Source organism: Equus przewalskii, chromosome X (assembly GCF_037783145.1).
Source record: "Equus przewalskii isolate Varuska chromosome X, EquPr2, whole genome shotgun sequence".
NCBI classification, from domain to species: Eukaryota; Metazoa; Chordata; class Mammalia; order Perissodactyla; family Equidae; genus Equus; species Equus przewalskii.
The window spans coordinates 14,287,762-14,306,863 of NC_091863.1; the positions used below are offsets into that span (position 1 = coordinate 14,287,762).

The window sequence follows — 19,102 nt, forward strand, 5'->3', positions numbered from 1 at the left end:
TCATCTGTAAGATGAGTAGGTTAGATTCAGTGTTTCTGAGGTCCATTCCATTATGAAAATTCTAGAATTTTAACTCAATTGTAAGTAAAGATGTGATAGATGATAGTAGCAAGAATATAATACCTAAAGTAAGGATTTTTGTCTCACAGATGTTCTAGAAGTATTAATAAAGACCTTCCTAGATTACCTTTCTAGATTATTCTTTCACTTCTTGTTAAATTTATGTTTCATTATAAAATAAATGAGCTCATTATAGAAAAATTGAGGAAAAAAAAAAAATGATCATTTCTAATCTTACCACCCTATCACAGCTAGTAGTAGGATTTTAGTATATTTACTCCTAGCTTTTTAGTCTGTGTATATATTTGGAAAGAAGGTGGTTATTTAGTTTGTTTTAAATAATAGTGATCATTCTAGTATAATTTTTTATTCTGGCTTTTAATAGTATTTCTATCTATCACTCATATACACAATATGTATGTTACTACACAAATTTTATCATCTTCATTTTAGTGGCTGCATAATATTCCTGAAGTGTTCATTTAAAAAACAAACTGCCTGTATTTCTCACTGAAACTCACTTAAAGCAGAATATCAAATCAAAATGCCACTCAATCAAATATTACTGCATTTGTTATTTAGACTGGATAAACAAAATAGACCTGATTTAAAGTAGAGAAGCTTAAAATATTTAAACTGCTAATAAAATAAACATTTTATCATTGTCTATAGAACATACTTCTCCGTCATCAACATTAAACTGAGACTACCTCCACCTAACCACTATTATTTTTACTTCGAGGTTTTTTTTTTGTTCTGAACCTCAGGTCCGTAGCCACTGTGGGCTGATTAGGTGGAAGAATGTAGCAGGAACCAAGGAAGTGCAGGGGGTTTGTGTGTGGTTTTAGCTTTTGCTGTCTGTCTGCCTTAGACCAACGTTAGACCTGAAGCCCCTGGCTCACTGTGGCCTTAGCCGAGTACATACATGTTGTCTGACTCCATTATTCGGGATCTGGTCCAAACTTTAGATGTTTAAATAGCATAGATTGGAGTAAATAAGAAAATTAGTACTTTCTAACATCCTCTCCATTTGAACTTACTCTTTTTTTAGGTTTTCAAACATTTCATTTTTGATATGTAAAGTCACTGCAAAATCTCTCTGCACAGGCCACAATGACTTAAGCCTTCCAAACCAAAAGTTTATACCTCTGCATTTTTTAATTAAAAGAAAAAAAATTTTTTTAAAGGACCTTGGTATCCAGAGTAAGGTTTCCAGAGAGCACTCAGCGTATCCTGCCAGACCTCAGGCTCCTAAGCCTGCACTGTGTTAACTCTGCCTCCTTCGAATGAACGTTGAAACAGAAGTAAAGTTAGCTTTCTTTCACTCTCTAGAATTCAGCAAAAGAAAACTAGATAAACAAAATTTGAAAGACTTAAAGCATTGTGGCTTTTGCATAAGATTCAACAAAATGGAAATCTGATGCCCAGTGTACATAGAGAAGCAGGACACTTTAAAGCCTCCGTGGGCCCTAAATCTAGCTTAACTCCTTTGTTTTGCTGCTGTAGGAACTGCCCAGGCAAGTTGTGAGCTACCTGAAGGGGCACAATCAGTTGAGAGAACTAGAGGTGGGTTCTCCTGAGTAGCAGGCCCCCAGGCTCAGTCCATGCCACAGGCCCACGTCTGTGGAGAGCCTCCGGCCACTTGTTCCTGGGAGCTCTCTTGTGACCTCCTTACTGACTCAAGTTAAACTCTGCCCTGGGATCTCTGTCATGGGAACAGGAAACTTTCTGGGCTAGTTTACTCAAATGTCTTCACATACGTACCCATAAAAGATGCTCTGAATCCTTCGTATACATTCTAGTTCTGACAATTGAAATGTCCAAAAGAGGGAAAAGTGGTGCCAAAAAATAATTCTGTCTTGTAAGAGTGCCTGCTTTGACTTGAGCGAATCTGGAAGCCGCCGGGGGAAATGTGGCCTCAGTGCCATATCCAGAGAGTTACATAAGCCCTCAGAGCATATGGTGACTTGGCCAACTGGGTAATTGTATCCCAGTTAGTATCTTAACTGGTAATCATGCTTCAAGTGAAAGATTGAACTTTCTGTTTCTTCACATTGAAAACCCGTATTCTGAATTGCGACAGACATTTTCCACGGGGTGAATATTTCTAACAGCATAGAACCAGGCTTCTTCCTCAACGGTAGAATCCTGCAACAGTGATAATCCTCTTCCAACTGATGATTTCTGCTTCAAGAGTTGACCATGTTCAAATGGGTTTGCAGTATCTTGTTTTTTCCCTAATCGGCAGACTCCATGGTGGATTATTTGGTTGCTGAAGTCCTCTCTAGCAGTTAGGAAAAGGTTGAAGTTCAGCGATAGCTCTTGAAACACAATTCTGTATAATAATCATATTTCTGACAATAAATCCTTAAATGTTTTGTAAGCTTAATGTGAATAGATGTGTGCAGGTCTCTAGGCATTCCTATTACAGGTATAGATCATGATCACATGTTCTTTAAATACATAGAATTTTGTGCATGTCTTGAATTTACGTTGTTGGCATCTTCGTGTCCAGAAATGACACAGAACCCCTCTAAAGACACACACAGCACAGAGAGATTCTTTCAGCGACTATTAATATTTAACATTTTGAGGGCTTCCAAGGGCTAGGAGTTTCAATAAGAACAGCTTTTTTTCTTTTTTTTTGCAATTAGTTTATTTGTATCTTATGTTGCAGACAGATTCCACCAACGGGGAGAATCCAAGCATCAAGAAATCCCTCTTTCCTCTTTTTAATTCAAAGAATCATTTAAAGCATAGTTCTTCTTTGAAAAAGCTTCCTGTAGTCACTCCACCCATGGTACCCATTTCTACGTATGGTAGCCCTGAAAACTGCTCCAGTAAACTTGTTTTACTGATGACAACAGCATGTCTTTTATTTTCATGGGGTCATATTCTCTTTGTGCTAGTTAAGTACCTGAGCCAGTTCCATAAAGTCACTGAGATATCAATTCTTTGTCATTCTGGATTTTCTGAATCAGTTAAGGAGGTTGTCACATATAAAGGCTATTATTGAACAAACAAACTAGCGAAAGGCTAGTTTGGGTTGTCTCGTTAGCCAATTGTCGGCAGACAGCATTCATAAAATCCCTTATTTCCTGTAAAGAATTCGATTAATTGTCGGCAGACAGCATTCATAAAATCCCTATTTCCTGTAAAGAATTCGATTAACACTTACAATTAGCAAGTGTCTTATCGTTTGGCTCACAAAGTTTGTTAACACTTGGTTGGCAGTTTGTTTCTCTGAAACCAAGTGGAATTGACCAAATTAAGTGAGCTAGCAGGCTCCGTGAAAAACAGCTTCTGTTGGTGATTTGCTCTTTGCCTGGCTCTAGCTTTTGCTGGTCACTTAGTTTAAAGCCAGAGCTTTTGCTTGGCATTTGGCATTACTCTTCTGTGTTCACCAAAATCAGTGAATGGACCAATTGCATTCGTTTGGAATTTGTGCCACAAATTTCCAGCATTCTCATAGTGCAGATTGCTAGACCCAGATTTAATGGGCAGTGTCTTGGGAATCTGATTCAAACCATACTTTCCCACTTTGCTTATCCCTGAAAGCCTGCTAGACTTCTTTGGCACCACCAAATACAGCGTTTGGATCATTTCCCCAGTGGGAACAAATTTTTGTTTTATTGAACTGGTTCATAACCTAACTGCAATATGGAATGAGGATACGACAGCAATTCCTGGTACAGCCCAATTTAACTGCTCTCTCTTACAGCGACTAAAACTAACAGCATGGGAATGCTTTAAGGGTTGAGGTTTTAACAAAGCTGCATGACATCTGCCAATTTTTCCTAATGCAGGGAAAATTATTAAGAGGGCAGCAGAACTTAACTAGCATCACTTGCATTGTGAACATTGGGAGAGTTTTGGTTTTTTTATTGGGTTTTTTTTTTTTAGTTTTGATTTGATTTGCTTTTGTTCTCTTGGGTGTGGTTGCATATCTTAACTAGGCTTATTGGTGTGCTTATTGAATCCTTGCCCACATTCTGCTCTAGGTGCCCAATTCTGATGGCCCCGATCTTCTGACATTACAGAAAGCCATTCACTCTGCTAGCACTCCGAGCAGCAGACCAAAGGAGTGGCGTCCTGAGAAGATCTCTGATCTACAGACCCAAGTGAGTGGCGCCTGCATCACTCCTAGACTCTCAGACTCTGCAGTGACCCTCTTTCCTGAGGGGGGAGGGCAGGGTTGAGAAATTTAGCCTCTCAATGTTCCACAAGGCTGAAAGCCTCCCTGTAATATACGCTCACTAATAGCCAGAAGCATCTTAGGAGTCCAGATGCAGCTTGTTTCAGTGACCATATCCAACGAGGAATCCTAGCCCTCTCCTAGCTGGGGGGTTGGAGGGGATTAACGGGACGATTAAGACATAGTCCCAGCCCATGAATACCCTGCAGCCTAAGAGAGAGAAAATCCATAAATAACCATAATTCATGGCCATAAAATGTAGGGGAGAGTGAGAGGAGGTAGTGGGCAGATTAAGGCTTCATTAGAGGTGGTGGCACACAAATTGGGCCTTGAAAGACAGATATGATAACTCTTCTTGAAAGAATATTTAAACTTCTGAAATCCATACTGTTTTTGATGGAAAACTTGCAAACAGTTGCATTAGGAACTGCATATTAGACAGTATTGTAGAATCACGTTTATCTGCCATAATGGGAGAATGAGCGGAAGCTGAATCAGTAGATTCTTCAGGTGACTGAGGTTTATCTCCTTTGAACAACTATTTTGATTAGAAATGTTTTAACGTTGTATCTTTTCAGTATCCCATAATGAGCACAGTAACATAATCTAAGTTCTTTTTTGATCCCATTCAATATTTTGTAAATTCATTTTTCTCCTGTGCTGTAATTTCTGACAACCCTTATGGGCTTTTGAGGCTGTACAGTACTCGTGCCTATGAATGACCACAGATTTCTGTGATTTGGAGGAGGAGGGTCTGTTTTTATAGGTTTGTTGTTTACTTTCTTTCACTGTAAGCTGTTACTCAGAGTTGCTGATAGGAGTTTCCCAAATGTTGATTATATTTGCCCAATCATTTATATTTTCTGCTTCTAACATAATATAGGCTGGGGGGTGGAGAGGGTATAGAGAGCCAGACATCCAAGTTACTGGATACATATCGGAACTAAGAGCACAAGGCTCTGAGCGAGGGCCCGATGTTCTATTCCCAATTAAAAAAAATAATATGGGGCTTTAGAACCTTCTTTGTGTTGCCATTTCTTTTGCCAAGAAGCTCTTTTCAGGTAATTTTGTCTCTCCAGCTGAACCCAGGTTATTGTAATTGCTCAATAGTTACATGGAGTCAGAGCTATAAAAATCACAAGGGATCTCACTGTGTTATCGTACCAATTTCATTTTTAAAAAAAGCAAAGAACACACTTTTGAGCACTTACGATGCACATTGTACGATGCCGCCTCCGATGGGGACCACAAACAAAGCTTTCTTGGACAGACTTTGGAATGGCCATGGAGGATGCTTCCCCAGGAGCGATTTCTACTTGAATCAATTCTCAAGCAGTTTCCCTGGGATTTCAGTGCCCTGTTCCTTCAAATCTTGTAGTGTTCCTTGAGATTGTCAACATTTTATTAAAATTTTGCTGAGCCCTTAAATGCGTGGCTCTTGAAGATTGGCAGCCAGAGGTGCCCGGGTCCCTATGAGGGCCTTGAATTTCAGAGTGCTTTCGCATGCCTCTCCTGTGGGGAGCCCACAGGGCCTTGAAACACAGTCTCCCTCCACAGTACAGCACTCTGTGGGGCCCAGGCATCAGCCACACAGCAGACAGGCGGGTCAGCGAGGAGCCCATGGTAGGAATTGAAGGCCGTCGTGTTTTAGCATCTGTAGGGCTTTTGCCTGTTTCTCTGTGCTCTGCATTTTTTATGGCCCAAAGCTTACCCTCCCCCCGCCTCAAAAAATCAAATCAAAAGCCAAAAACAAGTAAAAGTGCAGAAAGGGAACATTTAGATTTTGCAATGTCTAGGGAAAAGGGAACTTGGGGAGATAAGAACAGAAGGGGATATACAATTTTTAGCTGAGTATGTTGCTACCTAATTGAAACATTACGTTTTTTCAGTTTCTCTTGCAGCTAGGTATGGTCGTATGGCTGAGTTCTGGCTGGTGACATACAAGTGACAGCTTTATGTGGAGCTGTTAGAATGTCTTCTCAAAGTGAGAGGCATATCCCTTCTATTGCTTCTTCCTGCTGGTTGGAGCATGAGATGCTCCGGAAGGATGGGATGCGGCTAGGTGGAAGGTGCCTACACCTTTGGTCAGCCACCACATCAGCTCTAGATTTCTTATCTAGATTTCTAGGCTTTTTCATTAAAAGAAAAAAAACAACTTTAATCTTATCGGAAAAGAACGGGAAAGAACAGATAAAGCTGAACTAGCTCGTCCTCCCCGATGGCCGCCCTCCCTGGCTGGTGCAGTTGTCTCAGATCTCCCCTCCGTTTCATCCCCATTTCCGAGTCTACTCTAAATTAAATCGTCCATGTGCTCTCATCTTTTCTTTCAGAGCCAGCCATTAAAATCACTGCGCAAGCTGTTACATCTCTCTTCAGCCTCAAATCACCCAGCTTCCTCAGACCCCCGCTTCCAGCCCTTAGCAGCTCAACAAACCAAAAATTCCTTCTCAGAAATTCGGATTCACCCCTTGAGCCAAGCCTCTGGCGGGAGCAGTAACATCCGGCAGGAGCCCACACCAAAGGGCAGGCCAGCCCTCCAGCTGCCAGGTCAGATGGACCCTGGTTGGCATGTGTCCTCTGTGACCCGGAGTGCCACAGAGGGGCCTTCCTACTCTGAACAGCTGAGTGCCAAGAGTGGGCCAAACGGGCACCCTTATAACAGAACAAATCGGTCCCGAATGCCAAATCTGAATGATTTAAAAGAGACAGCCTTGTAATGTGTGCTGGGAGGGGGAGGGATTGGGGAGGGGCATAAGCCAGTTGCGGGGTGGGGGTGGGGGTGGGGTTGGGGAATGGGCTGGGCCCGGGTGGTAAGCCAATATTTTCAGCTTTATGAAGGTGTGTGCAATATTGTATGTGTGGAGCTCTGGCTCCTCACGGCCACGAATGCTAGTCAGGGATCTTAGAGCCACAGGAGTTCCTTAGGGAGCGCCAGTCCCCACGGGTCTTGTGTGAGAATGGATAGAGTGCCAATGAAGAGGAAGACATTCTTGCCAGTTTCTCCCCCTTACGTTCCAGCTTTAGTGCAATTCCTCTCGGACTCGGGAAAGCCAGGGTGTGTTCTGGCACTGCAAGGGATAGAAGAATTTGTGTTGACCGATGCCCTCACCACAGATTTTTTTCTGCCTAGACTAAATGTGGGGTTTATTGTAATCCAAGAGTATCCCTTTGAAGGGTTAGCAGATGAACTAACTGTATGTCTTAAATTGTTTTCTAAACTTCCATATTTGATAGGATTTGTAACATTTATTTATAATTAATTAATATTGTACTGTTATAATCATACCTTTTATGTTAAATGTAAAGTTATTTTGAGCTGTTTGGAACATTGTGAAGCAGTGGGACAGCTACGGTAGTTTCTATAAAAACTAAACAGTAACATTTATATATTGCATCAGGAGTATTTTATTCTATATATAAATATATATATGGTAAATATCTGTCTGTTTTATAAATATCATTTAAAAAAAGTACCGTTATGACACTATCTGCCATATTTTTATACATTTGTGATATGAAGTGAGTATTATACTTCTAATCAAGGGAGTTGAATTGTGGCTATATGTGACTGTAGGAACCTTGCTCAACCTTCATGCCCCAGCAGTAGCCTCTAGACATGATCCTTGGTAGAGATGAGATGCAGCGTCTCTTTCCAAACCCACAGGGGAAGAGAGTCGGCTAGGCCAGTGAGAACTCCAGCAGGCCTCGTCTCCGTCCTTACAGTTGACTCTTATTCGTGTCCAGGGACGTTCCTTGTACCTGAGGGGAGAACAGATCCAGGGTTACTCGTGGGTCTTCATAGAGAGAATGTGCTCTTCTACTTAGCATTAGTGTAGAGCATAGACCAAAGATTTGCCGGTGAACATTCCTAGTTGTAAGGTTCTAAGAGGCACCTGTCTGCAGATCTTGCAAACCAGCTCTATGCCCCTGAATCCTGGGCACTGTACCGGAGACTCTTGGCTGGTGTGGTGTAAGATACACGTGTGGCATTTCTATTTCTAAATGCTTTTCTTGTTATTGCTCTTTCCAATATATTTAAAAGGCTCCTGAAGCAATTCCAGATGTAGAGAAAATTGCTATAGTCATTTTTTCTTCCTGGGACTGTCCACTTATAACAAGGTTATCATGCACATCAATACACACACACACACATAGACAGAACAGGACTCACCTTTCCCTCATTTGATCTCCTTCAATTCCCAGATTACTCCCAAATGTCATTAATGCCTTTGGCCAACAAGGGTTATAGTCCCATGTCTCTGGGCCATCCTTGACAGAAATCACCTCAATACCATCATCCATCAAGAGTATTAGATCTTTAGAAGTAGTCTCTTAGCAATAATATTTTTAAAGATCCCCTCCCACCCCTTAAAGAGGTAACTTCTCAGTATTTACGACTTGTCCCAGTATTCTGAGAGCTTCAGCCCCTGAACCATATCAGCTATAATTGAAATGTGCTGAGTTACTGTTCCCTGTCTCCAGGATTTTGAGAATCATAGCGCTGATGATTATGAAGATTATAAAGAAAAAGGTCTTAGTTTCCTTGAAGCTTAAATTGTGTACATAGTGCATTTTTATATAACTGCTATAACGATGTGTATTGATTATATATAGAGGTCGTTTTAAGGTGCTTTTTATTTAATTTTAATAAGTGTAATAGGCACTAAAATGAAACTCAACTGGGTACTATCGTTGAAACGATTTGATTCTAACCAGTAGTTTGCATGCTGTTCAGTTCTTTTTATATCCTGTTTCTTTCACCAGTTCAGTACTGTTCAAGTAGCTCTGACTTGTGGCTTTTCCCAGGCAGCTGCTCAGTTATATAAGTGACATGGACCCTTAGCAGTTTTTGCCTGGATACTAATGACTCTAAAAGGGTGTGTAATTCTTTTTCATACTAGATCTGTACCTTGTATTCTCCCTTGCAAACCAGAAACTACATTTTTTCCTCTGGAAAGACTTCTCACTGTGCTGTGCGCTTAGGAACTGCGCAGTCACATTGCCATACTGTGGCATTTGAGGCTCGTTGTCACCTAGGGGCTGGTTTCCCATGTTTTCATCCTTGCTAACACTGGGATCTCAGATGTTATGCAGAACATTTATATTCATGATGGTTCTTCAAAGAAGGGCTAGAATAATTGCCTTCTACCTAGAGCAAAGTAAACCTAACCGATGAAGAGTCGATACGTACTTTTCGTACATTCCCAGATTTGAGCCAGAAAATATCTACAATGTTTTCAACTAGTGTTTTTGAAGTAGCTCTTTTATCCTCTTCTCAGCTTTTGTCCATTCTGACTTTTCATTGACCTCAATAAGCTATAAGTGAACTACAATCCGCATTTCTAGCATGGATAATTCTCTTCCTTCTCACAGAGGGAAATGGTAAAGTTTTCTCTCAAATCTAATGGGCTCTCTCTTAGTTTTTAACGTTGTTTTCCTCTGGTTGATGAATTGTTGACCTCATAAAGATTGCCATCTGTGACAAGAAGGACTTGACCTAAAGTCACGAAGGTCTGCGTTTTCTTTAGGAGGGGAAATTTATGACATCCATATGCTATTGTCTACCTTAACTTCCTAAAGGATAAAAAGGTTGAAGGAAGGCTTATGAATTACTTTGTTCTGTGGAAGTATCACTGATCTCCTTTTGAAAAGAAACTCTGCTTTGCTGTTTTTCTGCTTTTGCTTTACCACCATCCTCATTTTTCTTCTTAGAAGTTCTAAATGAACTTTTACTAAACCTTGTTTGGTCTCGATCTGAGGTTTAGCCTCTCTCCAGAATCCAAGAGCAAAAGTTCTCCATGCTAAGGGGCTCAAGTGAGCTGTGTCTATAGCAGTGGTTCTCAACCAGGGCCGATTTTGTCTCCCAGGAACATTTGGCAACGGCAAGAGACACATTTGGTTGTCACAACTGGGGCTGGTGGTGTACTACTGGCATCTAGTGGGTAGAGGCCAGGGATGCCACTAAACATGCTACATGCACAGGACCGCCCCACAAATGAAGAATGATCCAGCCCCGAATGTCAGTAGTGCTGAGGTTGAGAAACCCTGCTGTAGCGTCTTCCGAGCCCAGCAGTCCGCAGAGCTCGGCTCTGTCCTTGTTCTCCCCAGGCTACGCAGCTGCAGGTATGAATTCTTCAGCATCGCGTTCTCTTAAAGAGTCGTCTGCCACTATTCTTGAATCCCTGGAATCCTGTTGTTCGTTTCCATTGTCTTGGGCCTGCTAAAAGATGCATCCTTTAAGAGGAGACCAGAGTTTCTTTATAGATGTTTGAGAACTTAAATTCTAGGTCAGCATCCTTAGAAAAATCTTTCATAGAGCCATGAGGCTTATATTTAGAAGCAAGCAGCAGCCTAGCAGATTGGCATGATTTTTACCAACTGCTCAAAGGTATCCATGGGTTTTAGCTATGTCTCCCAAAAGAAAATGTCTTTGTTTTTTATTGAAGTCATTTAATAGCTCTTTACAAATATTGGCATACGACAGGCTGATTAGAAGCAAAAAACTCTTTATTGGTGGTTGTGATGTGGCTGTTATAGGAGTATTTGTGCTGTACGCTTGGTTAATCTGTTTTAAACCATGCTTTAAGATTCCCATATGCGGTTGTACTTTAATTCTCAGCTCAGAGCTACGCTGGTTAGTTTCTAGTCACGTCATGTATTATAAAGTATGCTGTGGTTATAGAGTTAGCCAGTTAAGCATGTTCCTAACCTGAAAATTAGTGAATTTTGCTAGGAAATGCTATCCCAGTTCCCCTTCCCAGCACCTCTTAGTTAACGTTAGTATCCTCACTTCTTAAACTAGTTTTTAGAGTAAATAAGGAAAAAAGCCATTTATTTTCTTCTAGTTGTGTATCGAGAATGACTCATAAGTGTACAGCTTTTTTTAAAGGCCAGAGGATTACTTTCCAAGTGTGGAGAAGGCTCTATTTCTGTTCACCTAGGTCCTGGCGGTGACCCAACTTTCAGCAAGGGCACTTGCTCGCCGCGACTCGCTCCTAGAGCTCAGCTGGGACTCAGCAATCTGCGTGCTCTCTCCTGGGCAGAGCGTTGTTTGCTGGAGAGCACTGCTTTTCTACCTAGAAGTTTGTTACCTCCTGCATTGTGGTGGGATATTGACTCCATGTGAGCACTAAGATCCACAGACTCATGCTTTTGTGAACTGGGAATGTGGTATGATACACTGAATCAAGTCAGAAAATATTGAAATATTTCCTCGCCTCCTTCAGTTCATCACTAACAAAGTGTGTAGGCAGAGAAAACTTATTTACAGTTAAAGAGAAAATGGTCTCTTTAAAAGGAGCTGCAGAAAAGACAGTACAAATGTTCTAAGTGTCCTGTCACCAATCCCCAGGGCCAGAATCTCACAAGAAGGTTGTCTCAGAGACTTAAAGGGCCAACTTACAAAACAAAACCTTGTAAGTGGTTCTGATTTCTTCCTTTTGCATTTTGACCAGCTGAGATATAGAGTATCTTGTGCTCTGATTCCGCTGGGTAAAAAATTCTGTCTTAGAAACCATGAGTAAATGCAAGATAATGAAGCCGTGACAGGATGAGTCCCTTGCCTGTCTGTATACACACAATGTGGTAGAAGTAAGGTGGCTAGGAAACTCTGGGCCTGCTGCCCTAGTCTATTCTATTTCTTCTCCTTTAATTGAATGTACTATAAAAGATCATAGACTTTTGTGCCAAGTCAGTTACTATGTGAATAATCATTTCCCATAGTGCTTTGTTAATTCGTCAGCGATGGGCCTGGTCCCGACTCCACCTTTCTCCGCTCCGGGCACTGACACACCTTTCTGTGTATCTCCTATAGGCTATTAAATATGATCACGACCTGCCTTGTATTTTCATTCATTAACTGTTTACTCCCAAATTTGAGGGAGGTTTGTCATTTGTTTTGCCAGAAAAAATTTGTAATAGTCTGCACGTAGGACTTGTAGGGCCAGAGAACCGCGGCAGTGAAACCGGTTTCACTTCGAAGGCCCTTCATTCCCCACACGGTGAAGCTCTCTGAACTCCATTTGATCCTTGGGTCGGATTTCCATCCTCCTTTGGAATTTTACAAAATCGGTCTCCATGTTGTATGCAGATTAGAAGTTGCCTTGTTCGCTATTCTTCCAGCGCAGAGTGTCAGGGAGAAAGAGGCCTTATCTGTTCCTCCATCCCCTCCGTTTGACAGACGGCTAAGAATTCCTCAGGACTTCCTTTGGTTTGGGATTTTACTTTCCCAAAAGCCTGATCTGCTTCATTTCAGGCGTAGACAAGCTTGTTCTAGTGCTCTGCTTCAGAGCTAATCAGACGAAACCCAGGAATAGAAAAGGTAGATGCCTTGACTTTTGTCCCTGTTGGGGGATTAAAGTGTTTATCGCCAGAGTTGTCAAAAGCTTCAGTTACAAAACATTCAGTTTCCAGAAGAAAACAATGCTTTGCCTCCTGGAGAACTTTTAGGTGCTCCACAATGGCTTAGATTTTCCGAAATGGAAGGCAAAGCTTGTATAAAATCCGTTTTCACTACAGATACACGATTGATTATGGTCATCTCAGTCTGCTTCCCTCCCTTGTTTCCTGCTTGGTCACTGATTGAGTCAGGCTGGAGGAGTAACTGCTGTGATCGCAAGGACATTCTCCCAGTAAACGTGGATTGATTAACACAAACAATTAAACCAGACAAAATAGTTGCCCCTAATTCCTATCTCCAAGAATTGCTTTGTGCCATTTTGAATTCAGGTAGTTATTCTGTATATACTTAGAAGACTATTCCGAGCTTCTTCAATCTCTAGGAGGTTTGAAGGGGGAATCTGGGAAGACACAAGGTAGGGTGACTTTGAGAGCCCTGCTCATGCATGCAAACAAAAATAGGGATGAGCCAGAATGATGTAACATCCAAATTTGGTAGATGAAGAATCAGTGGAAATTCTTAATTGCACAGACTTTATAATCCATAATACAGAGTGTAATTCCATACTTTTTACTGTGGCAAGGGTGTGATGTGGTGGTAACCTTTTTAATTTTTGAATCCAAACTGAATTTAAAGTGTTGAATATTTAAATTCCTCACGAGCTAATTATGAACCATTTGTAAAGTGTTTATATAACTCTTTGTATCATGTGTTGGTACATCTTATCAAGTTTTTTCTGGCATGTATTCCATTCTAAACTTATGTAAAATTTCTATTGTTGCTGTAAATATTATACAAATATCTATTCCGTGGTAACCTTAATTATCAGCATGAAATGGTTAATTTTTACTGAGCACAATGTATTTTTGAATGGATCTTCTCAAATGTCTTTAATAAAATGCAGATTTTGCACTGACTGATATGATTGCCAGGCCGTCCCCATCTTGAGCACTGTGGTCCCTGGTATTTGAACAGCAAGCAGCTCTGTTAGTTCCTTCTTTGTAAAGAACTTGTTTGAATTCAAATGAGGGATAATGGGCCTTTGAAGTTGGAATCAGTTTAAGGGACAGAAATTAATGTAAAGCAGGGCAAATCCTGTTATTTAATGATGTTGATAATTTTTTTTTTTTTTTGTATTTATAAAGCTTTTTTCCCTTCTGGCACTTTGAAAACTTTGGTTTCTTTTACACTTGACTGCTGTCTCCTTTGCGTGTTGCTAGATGCTCTCTTGGTGGTTTGGGGAGGATGGGAAGAGATGCCAGCCTCCTGCTCAGTGCCATGGAGAAAGCAAAGATGGACAGCTTAATAGGGGCTTCTTCATGTTTTAGAGCAGAGGGTTGGCAAACTTTTTCTATAAAGGGCCAGGTAGTAAATATGTGCAGCTCTGTGGGCCAAAGGATTTCTGATGCAACTACTCAACTCTACCGCCACACAATTCTGCCATTCTAGTGCAAAAGCAGCATAAAGGATATGTAAATGAATGGGTGTGGCTGTGTTCCAATAAAACTTTATTTATAGAAACAGGCAGGCTGGGGGCCAGTTTACTGACCAGTTTTAGGCCTTGATTTTTGTCGTTAAGGATAAGAAGACCGTTGAGTCAAATGCTCAGTCAGGGGGAAAGAACTTAAATTTTGTGATAACCTATATAAATATTCTCCAACTTTCTTTATCTTTCTAAACAAAGAATAGGAGCTAAAATCTAGTGCATTGTATTCTTAAGAGCACTGTGTCACCAGTTTCTTCACTCCAAATTTCTCCTTAAGTGTCGTGGGAACTTGGGGTCTGTGCTTTCAGCTATACTTTTTATCAAGCCTGAATCAAAGTATCTGGGGCTTGTCATTTTTTTATGTTGATAGCACTTACTATGGCTAGGCAGAATGCTCAGTGTTTTATTACTACATCTACTTTTCACACCAACGCAATGAAGTGGGCAGTATCTCCATTTGTAGATGAGGAAACAGGTTCCTGGACTTGCCGTTCACTTGCCCGGGGTCACCGGCTGGGATTTGAAGCCGAGTATGTTCACTGTGAAGCCCACACACCCTTCAGCGCTACCAAACAGCGCAGCTGCTGCGTCTCCCTGTAGAGACACTGACATGGGCTTCATGATGTGGGACGGTTCACGGACCACCCTTCCTCCCATCTCCCAGCAGATGGTAACTGGTTTGACTTGAGAGTAGAACGTTTCACTGAAACAAGTCAGTAGAGGTCCAGAGACTGGGAAGTGGCTAAAAGCACAGGATCTGGGGTCAGAGAGCCTGAGTGGAATCTTAGCTCCATCACCTACATCTTATGCGGCTTTAGGCACGTAACTTAACTTTTCTATGCCTCCGTTTCCTTGTCTTTAAATGAAAATAATAATAGTATCTACCACAGAGGGTTGTTGTGAGGATTAAAAAGCACTTGATAGATTCTCCGTAAATATTAGCCATAAAACATTATTGCTGTTATTGTGCCCCAATTGGCAGCCCTATGAGGTTGAAAAAGAATGTCACTGAATCTTGACTGCCAGTTATGGAGAGCTCATTAAGCCCTTTCGATGCACTTATCCAATTTGATCTTCACACCAAGCCTGCAAAGTTGTCTCAGTTAAGAACCGCCCAGCTTGGAGCTGCTCTTGGCTTATAGGGGGCGCAGCAGCCCTCACAGCTGTGCGTGAGTCAGAGGCCTCCGCAGCCCGCTCCGGGTAGACAGCAAGGCGGGCTTCTCTCAGCGTCTGTTCAAAGGCTCACTTTAGGGGCCGGTCTTCTGGGCTCTGAGACTGGATTCATGGTGGTGCCTTTATTTTGAAATACCTTTGCTTCATCCAAGTAACCTCCTCCCACAGTGAGTACCAAAATCAGCTCACATGTTCTTAATCTTGGCAACGCTTAATGCTACTTCTTTGTTCATAGCACTTCATTTAGTTGTTTAAAAATCTCCTGCAATGTGATACGTATATTTTACCACAATTAAAAAAAAATCCCCTGCAAGTGTAGACCACACTAGCATTTCTGAAAATAAAAGTAAATATGTTAATGTAAGGGAATGAGTTTTTGCTACATTATATATTTTTAGTTAAAGTTTCCCCTATAAAAGAATACTGCAAACATAGTTTATGTGTTTAATAGCAAGATTCTGTCAGGCTTCGGATGTCCCTCAATAAAAGTTTTATTTTTGATATATTGTCATAAATTAAATGAAGTGAATAATTTATATGCTCTCCTAAACAAGTTACCTGCAGAGAAACATTTTACAGATCTCAGTATCTCATTGTTTGTTAAATTCTGAAATATTGAGCAATTTCCAATGTAAAATGTCAGCTGGCTTCTCTGCAGAAATTGACAAGTTGATCCTAAAATTCATATGGAACTTCAAGGGACTCAATAGCCCAAACAACCTTGAAGAAGAACAAAGTTGGAGGACTCACACATTCCAATTTCAAAGCTTACTACAGGGGCTGGCCCAGTGGTGTAGTGGTTAAGTTCACACGTTCTGCTTCAGTGGCCTGGGGTTTGTGGGTTTGGATCCTGGGTGCAGACCTACACACTGCTCATCAAGCCATGCTGTAGCAGCATCCCACATACAAAATAGAGGAAGATTGGCAACAGATGTTAACTTGGGGCCAATCTTCCTCACCAAAAAAAAAAAAAAAAAAAAAAAAAAAAACACCTTACCACAAAGCTACAGTAATCAAGACAGTGTGGTACTGGCATAACGACAGACATATACGGATCAATGGAATAGAATTGAGAGTCTAGAATTAAACCCTCACCTTTGTGGTCAATTGATCTTCAATAAGGGTGTCAAGACCATTCAATGGGGATGGAATGCTCTTTTTGACTAATGCTGTTGGGACAACTGGACATCCACATGCAAAGAATGAAGTTGGACCCCTACCTCATACCATATACAAAAAGTAACTCAAAATGGATCGAAGATCTAAATGTAAATGTACAGGTAAAGCTATAAAAGTCTTGGAAGAAAACATAGGAGTAAATCTTCATGATCTGGATTTGGCAATAGTTTTTCAGATATTACACCAAAAGCATAAGCAACAAAAGAGAAAGATAAATTGGACTTCATCAAAATTTTAAAATATGTGTTTCAAAGAACTCCATCAAGAAAGTAAAAAGCCAACCCACAGAATAGGAGAAAATATTTGTAAATCATATATCTGACAAGGGAATTGTATCTAGAATATATAAAGAATTCTTACAACTCAATAATAAAAAATCAGCCTGATTTTAAAATGGGCAAAAGGATCTGAATAGACATTTCTCCAAAGAAGGCAGGCGTATGAATGGCCAGTAAACACATGAAAAGATGCTTAGTATCATTAGCCATAGGGAAATACAAGTCAAAACCACAATGAGGTACTACTTTATACATGCCAGGATGGCTATAATCAAGAAGACAGGAACAAGTGTGGAGAAATTGGAACCCTCATACACTGCTGGTGGGAATGTAAAATGGTGCTGTCACTTTCGGAAAGTCATCTGACAGTTCCTCAAAAGGTTAAATATAGAGTTACCATATGGCCCAGCATTTCCATTCCCAGGTATATACCCAAGAGAAATAAAAACATGTCCACGCAAAAACTTGTACACAATTATTCATAGCAGCATTATTCATTATAGTCAAAAACGTCGAAACAACCCAAATGTCCATCAACGGATGAACGGATAAGCACAATGTGGTCTCTCTGTACAATGGAATGATATTCAGCCATATAAAGGAATGAAGTCCTGATACATGCTACAACATGCATGAACCTTGAGAACACAATGCTAAGCGAAAGAAGCCAGATAGAAAAGGTCACGTATTCTATGATTCCGTTTATATGAAATGTCTGGAACAGGTAAATCTACAGAGACAGAAAGTAGATCAGTGGTTGCCTGGGGCTGGGGTGGGCAAGTGGCTTGGGGGGTGATGGTTAATGGGTGCAGGGTTTCTTTTTGGGGTGATGAAATTTTTCTAAAATTGTGATAATGGTTGCTCAATTCTGAATATACTAAACGTCATTGAATTGTGCACTTTGAATGGGTGAAATTTGTGTGTTAGGTGCACTTTATCTCAATAAAGCTGTTACAAAACAGGAATTGCCAACATGAACGATTATTTGGAGAACCTTTATTCCTGCCTCACACTTTCGTTCTTTTCTTTTTTCCCTTAACTCTACTTCCCTCCTGCGTCTGGAGTGCCAGTTGTAGAGGACCTGAACTCAGGCTACTGCCATTTTCTCTGACAATCTGTGTCATGATGAAAGTTCATTCAGCTTTCCCAGTGAGGGTCTCCCATCAGGCATTCCGTTCAAAATGGATTTGTCCATGTGTCCTAAGGCCAGAGAAGGAGTTTTTTTCCCTACCCTGAGTTGATACGTTTATATTTGAGAGAAGATTGAACAGGGAAAAAACATTTTTCCGGGTTCAGGTATACAGCATGGGGTTAGAAAGATGCTGGGTTAAATATGAACCTGTTCTGGGACCGTCCCAGCAGTGTAGTGGTTAAGTTTGCACAATCTGCTTTGGCAGCCTGGGGTTCACAGGTTCAGATCCCGGGCGCTGACCTACACACCACTCATCAAGCCATGCTGTGGCAGTGTCCCACATACAAAGTAGAGGAAGATTGGCACAGCTGTTAGCTTAGGGCAAATCTTCCTCGCCAAAAAAAAAAAAAAGTGTCTGTATATATATATATGTATGTATGAAGTTGTTCTAAGCCCAAAAACACCAGGGAAGAGATTTTGGGCCTTTAGGCAGCTGCCCGCTCACAGAGAAGGCGAATGTGATGTTCAGGATCGTGTTAGTGTGAGTCCATTCACTGGGCTTGGCGTTTGAAAACAGAAAGGAACTCAGAGAAAGGAGCTGCTGGCGAAGGCTGCACCGCGTCGGAGCCAGGACGGTCTTGGATTCCCCAGTCTCGTTGGAGGACCCACATCCTCTGATTCCACCCCCTCTCAACTCCTACTTTCAAATCCTCTCCTGCCCATCCCCCATGTCATCAGCCTGTCCCAGGGAAGGGTCTTTTCAGGGGCTATAAATGACAGAGGAGACTTACACTGTTCCCCCAGCTCCCTGCTTAAGGAGCTCCTCCAGGAGGGGAGGCCCAGGCCCGTTCCAGGCTCGTTCCTTCCCAGGGAGGTTTAAGCATCAGGAGCAGGTGTGTTTGTGTGTTGCAAGGCCAGGGGGCAGAGGTTGGACGGTTGGGCTCTGCAGGGATGTAGCCACATTGCCCTTCTTAGGGTGTAGGTCCTGACCACTTCCTGCAAAGCATGTAGTCAGTTAATGGGCCTCCTCCCAGCGGCCAGTGATAGCTCCTGGGCCAACTGTTTTCAAAGTGTTAGGCTTGTTGAAGAATGGTAGCCATAGCGAAAGGGAAATTCCAGTGTGTTCTGGTCGTTTGGGGTTCCTAAATAGAGGGAAACTTTGCTACTGACACCTGCAGCCTGCCCCGTGTATTCACCTAAA

General features: G+C 41.4%; 1 protein-coding gene across 12 annotated transcripts in view; it reads left to right on the top strand.

Annotated features, from left to right (window-relative positions):
• The window catches only part of CDKL5 (cyclin dependent kinase like 5), a 202,326-nt gene that overhangs the window by 172,520 nt on the left and 10,704 nt on the right, over positions 1-19,102 (top strand). For 3 of the 12 annotated variants that reach the window (XM_070605917.1, XM_070605918.1, XM_070605910.1), the window contains 2 exons: positions 4,062-4,181; positions 6,586-6,802. In XM_070605917.1, the coding sequence (XP_070462018.1) occupies positions 4,062-4,181; positions 6,586-6,802 (337 nt within the window). Of the gene's footprint in view, positions 1-1,566; positions 1,781-2,737; positions 2,861-4,061; positions 4,182-6,585; positions 13,826-19,102 lie in introns of those variants that run through there. The other 9 variants (XM_070605915.1, XM_070605916.1, XM_070605908.1 and 6 more) reach the window with 5 other exon arrangements.